Raw genomic sequence first — 14,813 nt, 5'->3', positions numbered from 1 at the left:
TGGAGCTGGCCTTGGATCGGTTGGCTAGCTGGAGCTGCCCTTGGATCGGTTGGCTAGCTGGAGCTGGCTTTGAGCTGGTTCTTTCCCTTCCACCTTCAAAGTGCTGAGATTGCAGGTGTATGCCATCACACCTGATTCCACAGTTCCATATCAAATAGAATTCACAAATTAAAGCTTTAATGAATAAAGAATCTCAGAGCCTGATAATTTTACTGGTGAACTCCACCAAACAGGTCAGGAAAAAGCCTCCCCAAAATTCTATATAAATTATTCCTAAAAATAAAAGTAGAGGAAACACTTCTGAATACATCCTGTAAGGCTAGCATTATAACCAAGTCAAAGAAGGCATTCCAACAAAATTATAGTCGAGTCTATTATGAACATGGATATAAAAATACTATTTGTTTATGTGAGACAGAGCCTCATATAATCTGTTAGCTTCAAATTCTCTATGTAGTTGAGGATAACCTCAAACTTCTGAACTTGCTGCCTCTTCTCCCAAATGCTGAAATTACAAACGTGTACCATCACCACGCTTGATTTATATGGTGCTAGGAGTGTACCCACTACTTTGTATATGTTAGGCAAGTATTCTAACCAACTCTTGAGTTAAATTCACAGCCCTAGGTGTAAAAATGTATAACAAAATATTTAAAAATTACATTAGGATGATGCCACATGTTTGAGTCTGTCTTGTTCTACATAGTGAACTCTTTTAAAATTATTTTTTGGGGCTGGTGAGGTGGCTCAGCAGGGAAGAGCACCGACTGCTCTTCGGAAGGTTGTGAGTTCAAATCCCAGCAACCACATGGTGGCTCACAACCATCCATAGTGATATCTGACACCCTCTTCTGGTGTGTAAGAAGACAGCTACAGTGTACTTACATATAATAATAAATAAATCTTTAAAAAAATTATTTTTTATCTTTTTTAAAGAGTTATTTATTTACTTTATGTATATGAGTACACTATCTGTATATATCTGCATGCTAGAAGAGGGCATCATATTCCTGTATAGATGGTTGTGAGCCACCATGTGGTTGTTGGGAATTGAATTCAGAACTTCTGGAAGAGCAGACAGTGCTCTTAACCATGAGCCATCTCCCAGCCCCATAATAAGAACAGCTATTGGCTGTTGGCATCTTTATTTCAGTCACAATTAACTGGGGGTGGGATCACTCGGTGTCTTAAATGTGGTCTCTCATCTCTGTGGCACCAGTCTTGGGGGCCCAATAGCATTAGAACACAAGCAGCATTATGCCAACTGTAAACAGTGTTACTACAAGGCTATACAAAATAAATAGTATTTCTGTATGCCCCAACAAATTATTAGAAATGTAAAACTATCATTTATGTCTAATTATGTTTGTTGAGGGCAGGTACTCATACACATATGTGGCTGCAGACACATTTCCCTGTGCATTCCAATGTGGAGGTCAAGGAATAACTTTGGGCATTTTCCTCTAGCACTCTTTACCATACTTTTTGAGGCAAGGTCTCTCAAACTGAAGCTTGCTGTTTGCTAGACTCGCTGGTCAGCAAACCCCTGAAATCTGCCTATCTTTGTTTCCCCAGCACCAGGGCTATCGGTACACATCTTAGGTATGTTGTCACTGTTATACAGTTGACTAACAGAAAAATGTTGCAAAGTTGCAGAAATAATATGTAAATGGTGAGATGTATAATGTTTGTGGATAGGTTTTAACATTTACTTTATGTAAATGCTTACTTGTCTGTATATGCACTATGTCTATACAGGTACCCACAGAGTCCACAAAGGCTTAGACTACATGAGACCGCATCTCAAAGAATAAACTAAACTTTGTTTGTTTGTTTGTTTGTTTGTTTTGGTTTTTCGAGATAGGGTTTCTCTGTGTGGTCCTGGCTGTCCTGGAACTCACTCTGTAGACCAGGCTGGCCTCGAACTCAGAAATCCACCTGCCTCTGCCTCCCAAGTGCTGGGATTAAAGGCATGCGCCACCACCGCACAGCCCTAAACTAAACTTTGAAAACTACAAGCAAACAAGATCAAAACCTTCTTTTTTGAAAAAATAATTAAAAATACTTTGTAATGAAAAAGCTGTTTTTTAGTCACCATAATGTTGAAAATGTTTACTTGTCCTTAAAAATAAGATGGCAAAATGGCTCAGCAGGTAAGGGCTCTTCCCACCAAGCCTGACTATCTGGGTTTCATGCCATGATTTATATCATGCAAGTTGAAAACCATGTTCCAAAAGTTGTCCTCTGACCTCCACATATGTGTTAGGGTATATGTATGCACATGCACATGAATGAATAAATTTAAAAAAAATTAAAAATTTTTAAGTGAAGTTTTTAAGGGCCATGAAATAAGTGGACAAAGGTGTTTGCTGGGAACTGACTCCACAATTTGTTCTCTGACTTGCATATGCGCTCCATAGCATGCAGTTTTCATACTTTTCACAAGAATAAATAAAAAATATTCCCATATAAATAAAAAATATAATTTTTATTGCATTGTATAATTTTTAGTCCCTTTCTCAGATAGTGTAATGCCAGCACTGGTAGAAGCAGGGAAGTCAGGAGTTAAAGGCCAGTCTTAGCAACATAAGGAGTTCAGTGTACCCTGGGCTGCATGAGACTGTCTCATTAAAAAAAAAATTAAATAATTAGTATAAACACAAAGTATGTCTTTGGAAAGGGGCAGCAGCTAGAGATGTAGCTTAGTGGAGAAGTGCTGATGTTGTATGCATACATTTCTGTTTTCAGTCCCTAGCACAAAACAAGTAAGTGAGCTGTATAAATTCTGGATGCAGTATTATTTTAGGCAACTATGTCTTTTATTTACAATATAAAAAATAATTTTTGCTTTTAATCATCTTGGCATTTAAATTATCATCCTCAGAACTAGACTAACCAAGAAAAACTTTTGTGGCAGGATTTTAACTACTAGCCTCATATCCCTTGGTCACAAGCCTGTTTCTAAGATAGAAGCTATAGAGATACTGACTTCAGAGCTTCAGGGGATACTTTCTTATCAGCATTCTTTTCAAGCTGGGGCATGGTGACAGGTGCCTATAACAACACTTGGGAAGAAGCCGCAAGAGAATCTTGAGTGTGAAGCCAGCTGGGGTAAATAGTGAGATTTTATCTCAAAAATAAACTGATATATACATAATATATAAACATATTTTTTATATATCAGTTATTGAATCTTTGCTCAATGATATGTTAGAATTTTGTGCTCCAAGAAGCAAAACAATTAGGTGTAAATAAAAGGCATACATGGCAGGGTATAATGGCATACTCCTCTAATCCCAGCACTTGGGAGGCAGAGGCAGGAGGATGTCTATGAGTTCAAGGCCAGGCTGGTCTATATAGTGAATTTCAGGACAGCCAGCCAGAAATACACAGAAGAAACCCTGTTTCTCATAAACCAAACAAACAAACAAAACTATGTGTGTTTTTGAAACAATGAGACACATTGTTATTTGTAGAACAAAGCAGTCTGAGATATGAGTTATGCTGGAATTTAGAAAATAGGCAACTTGCTGGTCATAATACCAAGATAAATGAATGAATTTGTTCTTTCATTATTATTATATTGAGTTAGGGTCCTGCTGTAAGCCCTGGCTGCAGTTCACAATCTTTTGCCTCCACAGTTCTAAGATGATAGGGCTATACCATTTTTCCATTCCCCACTCCTACTGAATTTATTCTTTTTTTTTTTTTTTTTTTTTGGTTTTTTCGAGACAGGGTTTCTCTCTGTAACCCCGGCTGTCCTGGTACTCACTATGTAGACCAGGCTGGCCTCGAACTCGGAAATCCGCCTGCCTCCGCCTCCCAAGTGCTAGGATTAAAGGCGTGCGCCACCACCGCCCGGCTCTGAATTTATTCTTTATTGCCCTACTGAAATACTTGCTTAATAGTTATGAAGGGCACTATATTCATATTACAGAACAGGCCAGTTCTCAGAAACGAAATGAAAGATATCCTACACAAAACAAAGCACTGTCCTACACTGCATATCATTGTACTGTGCCAGGGGAGTGTTACTGTGTTACTATGTCTGTGTATGTGTACACATAAATTGTCAAAAGTTGAACTTTTAATCCCTTAATTTTGGAGAGTTTCAGTATTTGAAAATCCAAATAAAATGTATTTAATGTAAAATGAATGAATAAAATAATACACCTGTCATTTTTGAAATATTAATAGTTTTGCTACTTTATTCTTAAGCACATGTTCAGAACTGCTTTGTGTCTTCGGGTGGACTGGATGTTTTGTGTCAAGTTCTTGTGCAGCTGGAGTCTGATTCACACAGTGCTCTTTCCAGTGCTAAGCTTGCAGTCGTAGTGACAAAGACCATGGATGCATGCATTACTGATAACTGTGAGTCAAAAACCTTAATCAGTTTTCTACGATTGGACTTTGTTTGAACTGAACATGGGGAATGTTGAAATGCTACATTAAATACTATTATGGGCAAAATTTCTAGCTTCTTACAAATGGAAAGGAATCTTAGTAATTACCTATTTCAATGCCTTGTTTAAGGATGCATATCTAAGTCTGACTTTAGGTCTGATGAGAGAATCAAAATAAGATCCTCTTATTCTTTTTTCGTTTTGTTTTGTTTTGTTGTTTTTTTTTCGAGACAGGGTTTCTCTCTGTAGCCCCGGCTGTCCTGGAACTCACTCTGTAGACCAGGCTGGCCTCGAACTCGGAAATCCGCCTGCCTCTGCCTCCCAAGTGCTGGGATTAAAGGCGTGCGCCACCACCGCCCGGCTGATCCTCTTATTCTTAAATCACTTAAAAAGTTGTGTTATCTAGATGTGGTGGTCCATGTGGTGGATCTTCTGTGTCCCAGCCAGGACCACACAGTGAGACTTAGTCTTTAAGAAAAAAAAGGCAACCTTGATAAAAAATTTTAGATGACAAATCAAAAGACATTGAGATATCAAAAATGGAAATTCAATTTATAAAATTTTGGGAATTGTGTAAATAATTGGATTTGAGCTAGGGAGGTGGTTCAACAGTTAAGAGCTGTGGCTGGTTTTCCAGAGGATCTAAATTTGGTTCCCAGCACCCAAGTTGGATGGCTCACAACCACCTGTGACTCCGGCTCCAGGGATCCGACATCTTCTTCTGGCTTCTGCAGGCACCTGCACACACATGGCATCTACTTATATAGAGACACATCCAACTTAAAGAATTAAAACATGCCTTTATGTGGCTAGGGTAATGTCTGATATACCAGGTACACAAATGAGCAGCAGAACCAGGGACACGTCTGCTTCTCATTTGTATAAACAATTAGAATGGTAGTCTGCAAATTCTTGTAATAAGGAAGTCCTTACATTCACAAACATCCCAAAAAGTAGATGGCTGAGTTTTTAGAGATGTGTTTTATGTATATGAATGTTTTACCTTAATGTTTTTATGTATGCCATGTGTGTTTGTATCTAGTGGCCATGGAAACCACAAGAAGGCATTGGATCTCCTGGAACTTGAGATACAGGTGACTGTGAGCTATGATGTTAGTGCTAGGAACTGAACCTGAGTCACCTTCTATAAGACCAGCAAGTTCTCTTAACGACTAACCCATCTCTCCAGCCCCTAGATGCCTACTTAATAAGCAGTAACTGAATACCTCCTGTGTGCTGAGTCCTGAAGACATAGAAATTGTTGAGATGTAGTCCCTTGAACCATGAGAGGTATCAGCAGGTAGAGGTGCCTGCAGCCAAGCCTGACAACCTGTGTTCAATCCTGGAACCCATGTGGTGAAATGAGAAATAAAGTTGTCCTTTGACCTGTGTGTGCACCATGACATGTGCAAGTGTACACACAAACACATTAAGTAAATATAAAAAATTTAGATGATATATAGTTCCTTGAGTACTTCACAACCTTGAGTATTTCTCATACCAGTATTATTAGACTCTAGATGAACTCTATTGAAAGCCCTATAAAGGCCATGCAGGGTAGTGTATACCTATGAAACCAGAATTTAGGAGGTAGAGGTATAAGAATCAGTGTTCAGGGTTAGCCTCTGCTTACTAGTAAGTTTTAAAGCCAGCCTAAGTGGTTTAAGACCCTGTCTCAAACAATCAAAAGTAATATATATATATATATATATATATATATATATATATATATCTTATGAGGAAAAGTATAGCTTAACATAGTATACTTCTTGAATCTTACGATAGTTTGTCATAGGTTTATATGTCCTTCATTGCATCATCAATATCAGTAGCATCAGAAAAGAGAATATTTCAATCTCAAGCAGGGTTTGATTATCTAGTAATGTCCTTACTGTCCAGTAGATATATAAAGTAAGAGTATATATATTCTGCTTTTAGGACTATAGTATTAGTTCATATTTATAGCATCATGCAGAGCAACTAAAAAAAAAACCTATTCTTTAAAAAATCACATAAAGTGCTAGTCATGATGGCACACCTTTAATCTCAGCACTGGAGAGGCAGAGGCAGGTAGATTTCTGTGAGTTTAAGGCCAGCCTAATTACATAGAGAGTTCCAGGTCAGCCAGAACTACATGGAGAAAACTTGTCCCAAAACAACTAAAAGAATATATAATGAGGACTAGAGTAAGTCATCATTGTCTTACAATATATTTATCTAAATAAATATATTGGATATTATGTGACATGTATATATTAGATATTATATAGGCCTAATAAGCTCTGAAAACATATAGTACATGTATGTGTACTTAGAAAATTTAAATTTGGCCAGGCAGTGGTGGTACATGTCTTTAACCCCAGCACTTGGAGGCAGAGGCAGGTGAATATTCTGAGTTCGAGGACAGCCTGGTCTACAGAATGAGTTCCAGAACAGCCAGGGCTATACAGAGAAACCCTGTCTTAAAAAAAAGAAAGAAAGAAAGAAAGAAAAAAGAAAAGAAAATTTAAATTTGTACTTATTTTTTTCTATATTAAACTAGCAACTGCTTTTGCAGTGGTATTATCCAAATACCGCATTGTTTCTACACTTCTGGCATTACTGCTTCATGAAAGTCTTGATTCAGGAGAAAAATTTAGCATCATACTTACCATTGGTCACTGCACAGAGGATTGTGGTGAGTATCCAGTTAACTCAGTGTGGGTATTAGCACAAAGGGGTAGAAACATGGTTTTGCTTCTTTCTCCTCTTAAAATCCAGCTTTCCTTCCAGTCACTTAAGCTCCTTATTTTCTTTCTTATATTCTATTCCGTTAGTCACTGACGCGCCTGTCTCTCTCGGTTTTCAGTCTTTTCCATCATGTCAGCATACAATTTTTATCCTGTTATCTCTCACCAAAGACCTTGAAAGGTCAGCTCTTCTAACTTTTAGTGAAAACTAGAAAGGTTTGCTTTCCTCTTCCTGGTCCATCCCTGCCTCCTGTAATCCACTCCTTCCAACAGTCTCTACTCTGTTCTAATGGTCTCCCTCCTTGTCTCACTTTCCCACTAGTCTTTCCTTCTCTCTCGTTTCTTCTGCTCTCTTCCCCCAGTTTTGCTTCCATTATCAGCTTCTATATTCTTTCTCTTAACCTTTATGAATGTTATTGTTTGTGTGTATATATAAGTGTCTCTCTGGGGACCCACAGAAGCCAGAAGAGCAGGGCATCAGATCCCCTGGAGCCAGAGTTACAGGTGGTTGTGAACCATTTGATGTGGGTGTTGGAAACTAAACTTAGGTCCTCTGCAATAGTAGCAAGTGCTCTTAATCACTGAGTCATCTCTCTGCCCTACTCTTGATCTTTTAAAAAACCAAATGAGTGCCAGGCAGTGGTGGCGCATGCCTTTAACCCCAGCACTTGGGAGGCAGAGGCAGGCAGATTTCTGAGTTCAAGGCCAACCTGGTCTACAAAGTGAGTTCCAGGACAGCCAGGGTCACACAGAGAAACCCTGTCTCCAAAAACCAACACCCCCCCTCAAAAAACAAAACAAAAACCAAAACAAATGAGAGTTATTTTTTACTGGTATGAGGTATGGCCCGTTGTAGCTAAAATTTAGAAATCATTTTATTTAGAATGTGGCTACATGTTAGAAATCATTTATGAGACTTATGTAGTTTATGTAAGCAGATTATCACCTAAATTAAAAATACGTTTAAATTTCTTTATTTTAAAGTTTGAACTATGTTCATAATTATCATAGTGATGAATCATGTCCTCATATTTTTATGAAAAAAATCACCATTTTAATTTTTGATATTTTTACAGAGAAAAATCAGTATGAACTTTTAAAAAACAGTGGGCTTCCACTGATGATACAAGCCTTAACTGAATTTAAGAATGAAGACCTAAACAAAGCTGCCACTTATGTGCTTCACAACTGCAAAAAAATTAGTAAGTTTACCATTACTTTAGAAAAATATCAACTGGCTGGGTATAGTGGTACACACCTTTATCCTAGCCTTGGGATGCAGAGGCAGGCAGATCCCTGTGCGTTTTAGGCCAATGACATCTGCATAAGGAGTTCCATGTGCTACATACCAAGACTTTTATCTAGGGGACTGGTGAGATGGCTCAGCAGGTAAGAGCAGGAAAGACTGCTCTTCCGAAGGTACTGAGTTCAAATCCCAGCAACCACATGGTGGCTCACAACCATCTGTAATAAGATCTAACGTCCTCTTCTGGTGTCTCTGAAGACAGCTACAGTGTACTCACATACATAAAATAAATAAATACATCTTAAAAAATATTTGTTTGTTTTTTCAAGACAGGGTTTCTCTGTGTAGCCTTGACTGTCCTGGAACTCACTCTGTAGACCAGGCTGGCCTTCAACTCAGAAATCCACCTGCCTCTGCCTCCAAGTGCCGGGATCAAAGGCGTAATGCCACCACTGCCCTGCCAAAAAATAGACTTTTATCTAAAACAAACAAGTCCAAAATATCAGCTGTCAGGTATAGTGACACAGTCTTTGATTTCAAGACCAGAGACAGCTCTTTGTGAGTTATATAGTAAGAACTCATTCAAAAGGAAAAAGAAAGAAAATAACCAATGTTGCTAGAGAGAAATTTATAGGTGCTCCAATGAGCCAAGCTTTTTCAGTTTCTAGGTTACTTTTTTAGGCTTGAAAAGAATATGTATAATTTGGAAATGACTCTTAGGGTGTTTCAGCATATTCAAGCCTATGTCGAAGAGAATATCCAGATACTAGCAGCTGAGAGAATTCACTATTTTATGCTGTGTGATCTATTTCTAAATCATAAAGAACATTTGCTCATTTATTTAAGTACAGAAATTTTTGTTATATGTTATCTCATGTAAGGCACTGGGGTTGAGTTACAATTATAAGGAAACTATAAGTTTAGTCTAAGTAAAGAAATAGTGATTCTGAAAACTGAGACTTGGTATTATTATAAATTGACATAAGGATTGTGAGGGAGTAAATTATGGATACATGGAAACCTATAAGCAAAGCTATGGTTTTGGGAGAAAGGGCCCAAAATCATAGAATGGAAGTAATTCTTGAACAGAAATCTGAATTGCTATGGGCAAATATCTTAGGCCTAAAGCAACAGGTCCTAGCTTAGGAGGGAGCCTGGCATAAAGAATTGATGAGCAGTCTACCTAGAGCCCAGAGAGCTTATAGTAGCTATAAGATTTCTTTGTGAAATCTTATAAACTTAAAAACTTATAATCTTATAATCTTAATCTTATAATCTTATAATCTTATAATCTTAAAAAACTATGCCATAATAAATTTTTAGAAGGATGATATTTTAAACATACCTGTGCCCCCTAGTTTGCTTTCTACTGTTGTAATAAGCACAGTGACCAAAAGCGACTTGAGAAAAGAGTTTATTTCAGCTTATACCTTACAGTCCTTCATGAAGGGAAGTAAGTTCAGGAACTCAAGGCAGGAACCTTGAATCAGGTTCAGTGACAGGACCTGAATCAGAGGCATGGGGCTACTGCTTACATGGCTTGCTCTGCTTGCTTTTGTATACAACCCAGGACCACCTGCCCAGGGATGGTATCTCCTCCAGTGATCTGGGCCTTCCTACATCAATCATTAATCAAAAAAATGCCCCCACAGACTCACAGGCTTGCCTATAAGCAATCTGATAGAGGCATTTTCTGGCTCCCTCTTCCCAGATGACTCTAGTTTGTGTCAAGTAGATGAAAAGCTAACCAAAACAATCTACTTTACAATCTAGAGATACAGCTGAGTAATAGAGTATATGCTTAGCATGTGGTTGGCCCTGACTTTAATTCTTTCATTCCAAACAAACTACTTTTAATCCAACAACCTTGTATCTGGAATAAAATTTTCCTATAACTGTGAAAAGTAGAGTTTTTGTGACTAAGTCCTGAGTTGAGATTATGCACTCTTTCCACTCATTTTCAGTACCAGTTATTGTATGTGGATATAGTTTAAAGATGGGATGGGTGGAATATGTAAGTTGTTATTAAAGTGTGATAATAACATTTCTAATAATGATAATCTCGTTATCCCCTTTCCCCTCCCTGCCCTGCATCATCCCATATTACAAAGCTGGGAAATTATCTCTAAGTCTAGGACAGAATTCTTTTGATGAAAATGAAACAGAACTAAAGGACTTAAGTGAAAAAGAGACTCTTGGAGAGCACTGGAAGTCAGCAAAAGAAATTCTATGCAGAATAAAACGATTTGAAAAAGGAGGGGAAGAGGTGAGTTTTTCATTTCACAGAATATAAAACTCTGCAAATATTTTAAAATAATATAAAAATGTTTTCTCCAGTTTTTAAATATGTTTAATGTAAGCCTAGTGGTGTAAAATTTAAGAGTAATAGTTGGGGCTAGTGAGATGGCTTAGCAGGTAAGAGCACTGACTGCTCTTCCGAAGGTCCTGAGTTCAAATCCCAGCAACCACATAGTGGCTTACAACCATCCATAGTGAGATCTGACGCCCTCTTCTGGTGTGTCTGAGGACAGCAACAGTGTACTTACATATAATAAATAAATAAATAAAAATTGCTGGGTGGTGGTGGCACATGCCTTTAATCCCAGCACTTGGGAGGCAGAGGCAGGCAGATTTCTGAGTTCGAGGCCAACCTGTTCTACAGAGTGAATTCCAGGACAGCCAAGGCTACAGAGAGAAACCCTGTCTCAAAAACAACAACAACAACAAAAAACACCAAAAAACAAAAACAAAACAAAAAAAGAGAGTAATACTTAAGGACTGAAATTTGGACATATAGATTTTTTTTACATTTATTTTTATCTTTATCAGTAAAACAGATTCTATTTTTCTTTGTGTGTTTGTGTGTGTGTGTGTATGTGAAAGAGAGAGAGAGAGAGAGAGAGAGAGAGAGAGAGAGAGAGAGAGAGAGAGACTGAGACTCCTTATGCCTGAAGAGACCAGAAGGACATTGGATTCCCTGGAGCTAGAGTTATAGGTGCTGTCAGCTACCCAATATGGGTGCTGGAATTTGAACTCATATCCTCTAGAAGAGCAGCAATACTTCTTAATTACTGAGCTGTCTTTTTATGCCCTATTTATTGTGTGTGTGTGTGTGTGTGTGTGTGTGTGTGTGTGTGTGCATGCCACAGATTTAAGGGAGCCTAAAACATGTAAGAAGGTGTTGTGTTCCCTTGAGCTAGACTTATAGGTAGTTATGAGCCACTTGATGTGGGTGCTGGGAACTGAACCCCTGGTCCCCTGAAGAGGAATGTGCTCTTTTAACTACTGAAGTGTCTCTTTAGCTTCTAAATGATTTTTTTTTTAGTTTTAATTTAATACGCATAGGTGTTTTATCTTCATTTATGTCTGTGCACCATGTTCATGCCTGGTATCCAAGAAGGCCAGAAGAGAAGAGGGTGTCAGATGCCCTGGAACTAGAGTTACAAAAAGCTGTGAACCATGGGATGATGGGAATCAAACCTGGGTCATGTGGAAGAGCAGTTACTGCTTTTAGCCTTTGAGCCATTTCTCTATATTCCTCATGTGATTTTTAAAGGTGTGTGTGTGTGTGTGTGTATGTATGCACACGCACACATGCACATGGCCATAATTAGGTGTTGGATCCCCTGGAATTGGAGCTATAGATGACTGTGAGCTGCCCAGTGTGGATGCTGGGGAGTGAACTCAGGTTCTCTGGAAGAGCAACAAACCTTCTTAAGCACTGAGTAATCTTTCTAGCACCCCTAAATGATGTTTTAGAAAGTAGAAATGGCAGCAGAAAAGACAAGCTTCATAAAAGATAAAACGAAGAGATCTAACATCTGAATAATAGTTCAACAAAATTAGAAGAAACTGTAATTTTGATCCCTCTGTCCCACTCCCAAACACAGGCACAGATCTTGTCTCTAAATTGCAGGGCTATGGTCTGACAAATGCATCAGTAGATAATTCCAACTGTTGGGAAAGCATCACAGAGTAATTACATAAGATTATTTAGATGGCTAAGGGTTAAGCACACTTGCTGCTCATGCACAGGACCTGTATGGGTTCATTTCTTAGCATACATGTGGTGGCTCACAACTATCTGTAACTCTAGCTCCGAGGAATCCAACGCTTTCTTCTGATCTTCACAGGTTCCAAATACGCATTTAGTGAACACACATGCAGGCAAACACTTATATACATAAATTCAAAACAAATCAAACTTTGTAGAATGGGGGTGGGGATGTCGTACATATAAGACTGCTGCTTCCTGCACTTGGGAGGCAGAAGCAGGCAGATTTCTGAGTTCGTGGCCATCCTGCTCTACGGAGTGAGTTCCAGGACAGCCAGGGCTACACACAGAAACCCTGTCTCGAAAAACCATAAAAAATAAATAAATAAATAAATAAAGACAGACTGCTGTACTATTTTATAACATTTGAGGTTTTTTTTGGTTTTTAGAGGCAAGGTTTCACTATGTTGTCCTGGAACTATAGACCAGACTAGCCTTGAATTCCCAGAGATCTGCCTGCCTCTGCCTCCTCTGAGAGCTGGGATAAAGGTGTATACGATACCTAATATTTTTATTGAGGTATAAATTATATCTATCTATATATATAAAGTATGTATCTAGGGTGGGGGAGGTTCTGTGGCCATACTCATGTTCATTGTTCATGTGTATCCATTCTCCATGGCTTGTCCTGGAAACCTGACTGGGGTGATACTGCAACAAAGAAATGACAGACACTAAAGAATAAACAGACACACTGAAAATCTGAGATTAGGTGTCCTGTGCTTACTCCAATGGAGGGCACCTACTCCACAACCTGCCAGCTCAGTTGACTCCTTAGAGCATAAGGAGGAAGAGGTAACACTCTCAGTGGGAAGCCTTAGGTCGCTGTCATCCCAGAGGAGGAGGAAACTGCCCATTGTTAATAAATACTCATACTTGGACCGGAGGAAGGCCTTGCCGATTCCTCTGAGCCTCCCCTGGGGAAGGCTCTGCCACTCCCATGAGCTTAAGGCATTGTGGTCCTTGACATAGCTGTGCCCATGTCACCAGTACACATTCACTCAGGAGTTCAGGACTTCTCTTCACACATTGTTGGAGGGAGTGGCACACATATATATGGCAAACGTGGAAGTCAGGGGACACCTTTGGGTGTTTGTTCTCAGATTCTTTCACCTTCAGTTTGAAACAGCTTCCCATTGGCTTGGAACTTCACCACATACACCAGGATAGCTGGCTTAAAAGCATCCAGGGATCTGTCTTTCTCCACCTCTTGTGTCACCATTGCTGGGATTACCAGGCCTAGATTTTTTTTTTTAAAGATTTATTTTACTGTTGTAGGTAAGTACACTGTAGCTGTCTTCAGACATAACAGAAGAGTATGTCAGATCTCATTACAGATGGTTGTCAGCCACCATGTGGTTACTGGGATTTGAACTCAGGACCTTCGGAAGAGCAGTCAGAGCTCTTAACCGCTGAGCCATCTCTCCAGCCCCCAGGCCTAGATTTTTATGTGGTTTCTGGGAATCTGAATTCAAATCTTCATGTTTTTAAAAGCAGGTACTTTACTGACTGAGCTATCAACAGCATGAGATATAATTTTCACTCTATTCACTTGTTATCTAATTCAGTTGTTTTTAGTGACGTACATAATTTGCTCTTTTAAATTGTGGTAATATATATATATATGCATATATATATATGCATATGTGTGTATGTATAAAACAAATTGTCATGTCAAACTTTCTTTACTTTGTTGAGATCAGGTCTTATTTTGTAACCCTTGCTGGTCTAGAACTTTATGTATAGATTAGGCTGGCCTCATACTTACAGTAATCTTCCTGCCTCTGCCTCCCAAGTACTGGAATTACAGGCATGAGGACCTTGCCTGGCTCCATTTCAGTCATTTTTTAATGCACAATTACATGATATTAAGAACACTCATAATGTGAAACCATGCTCCCTGACCCTTGTTTCTAGAACTTCTGTTTGTTTATTTGTTTGAATCTCTGTCTCACTATGGTATGCTGACTGACCTAGAATGCATAGACCAAGTTGGCCTAGTACATGAGCAGGTGTTTTTGCCTCTGCTTTCTGAGTGCTGGGATTAAAGGCTTGCACCTCCACTGCCCAGCTATGTTACAGAGTTTTACAGAGAATTTGAATTTTAAAAGAAGCTGGGTATTTTTATTTTTTATTTATTTATTTTTTGTGGGGGGTGGTTCAGGACAGGGTTTCTCTGTGTAGCCCTGGCTGTCCTGGAACTCACTCTGTAGACCAGGCTGTCCTCGAACTCAGAAATCCACCTGCCTCTACCTCCCAGGTGCTGGGATTAAAGGAGTGTGCCACCACTGCCAGGTGAAGCTGGGTATTTTTAAAGAGACAACTCTTTTATATATATATATATATATATATATATATATATATATATATATATATATATA

General features: G+C 38.8%; 1 protein-coding gene across 9 annotated transcripts in view; it reads left to right on the top strand.

Annotated features, from left to right (window-relative positions):
• Terb1 (telomere repeat binding bouquet formation protein 1) overlaps positions 1–14,813 on the top strand; it is a 62,491-nt gene that overhangs the window by 13,428 nt on the left and 34,250 nt on the right. For all 9 annotated transcript variants that reach the window (XR_004110252.1, XR_004110251.1, XM_031341105.1 and 6 more), the window contains exons 9-12: positions 4,219–4,371; positions 6,946–7,080; positions 8,209–8,334; positions 10,490–10,644. Coding sequence is in view for 7 of the 9 variants with exons in the window: in XM_031341105.1 (XP_031196965.1) it covers positions 4,219–4,371; positions 6,946–7,080; positions 8,209–8,334; positions 10,490–10,644 (569 nt within the window). In the remaining 2 variants the exon portion in view is untranslated. The remainder of the gene's footprint in view (positions 1–4,218; positions 4,372–6,945; positions 7,081–8,208; positions 8,335–10,489; positions 10,645–14,813) is intronic.

Source organism: Mastomys coucha, unplaced genomic scaffold (assembly GCF_008632895.1).
Source record: "Mastomys coucha isolate ucsf_1 unplaced genomic scaffold, UCSF_Mcou_1 pScaffold22, whole genome shotgun sequence".
NCBI lineage: Eukaryota > Metazoa > Chordata > Mammalia > Rodentia > Muridae > Mastomys > Mastomys coucha.
This window is presented reverse-complemented; position numbering and strand designations above follow the sequence as displayed.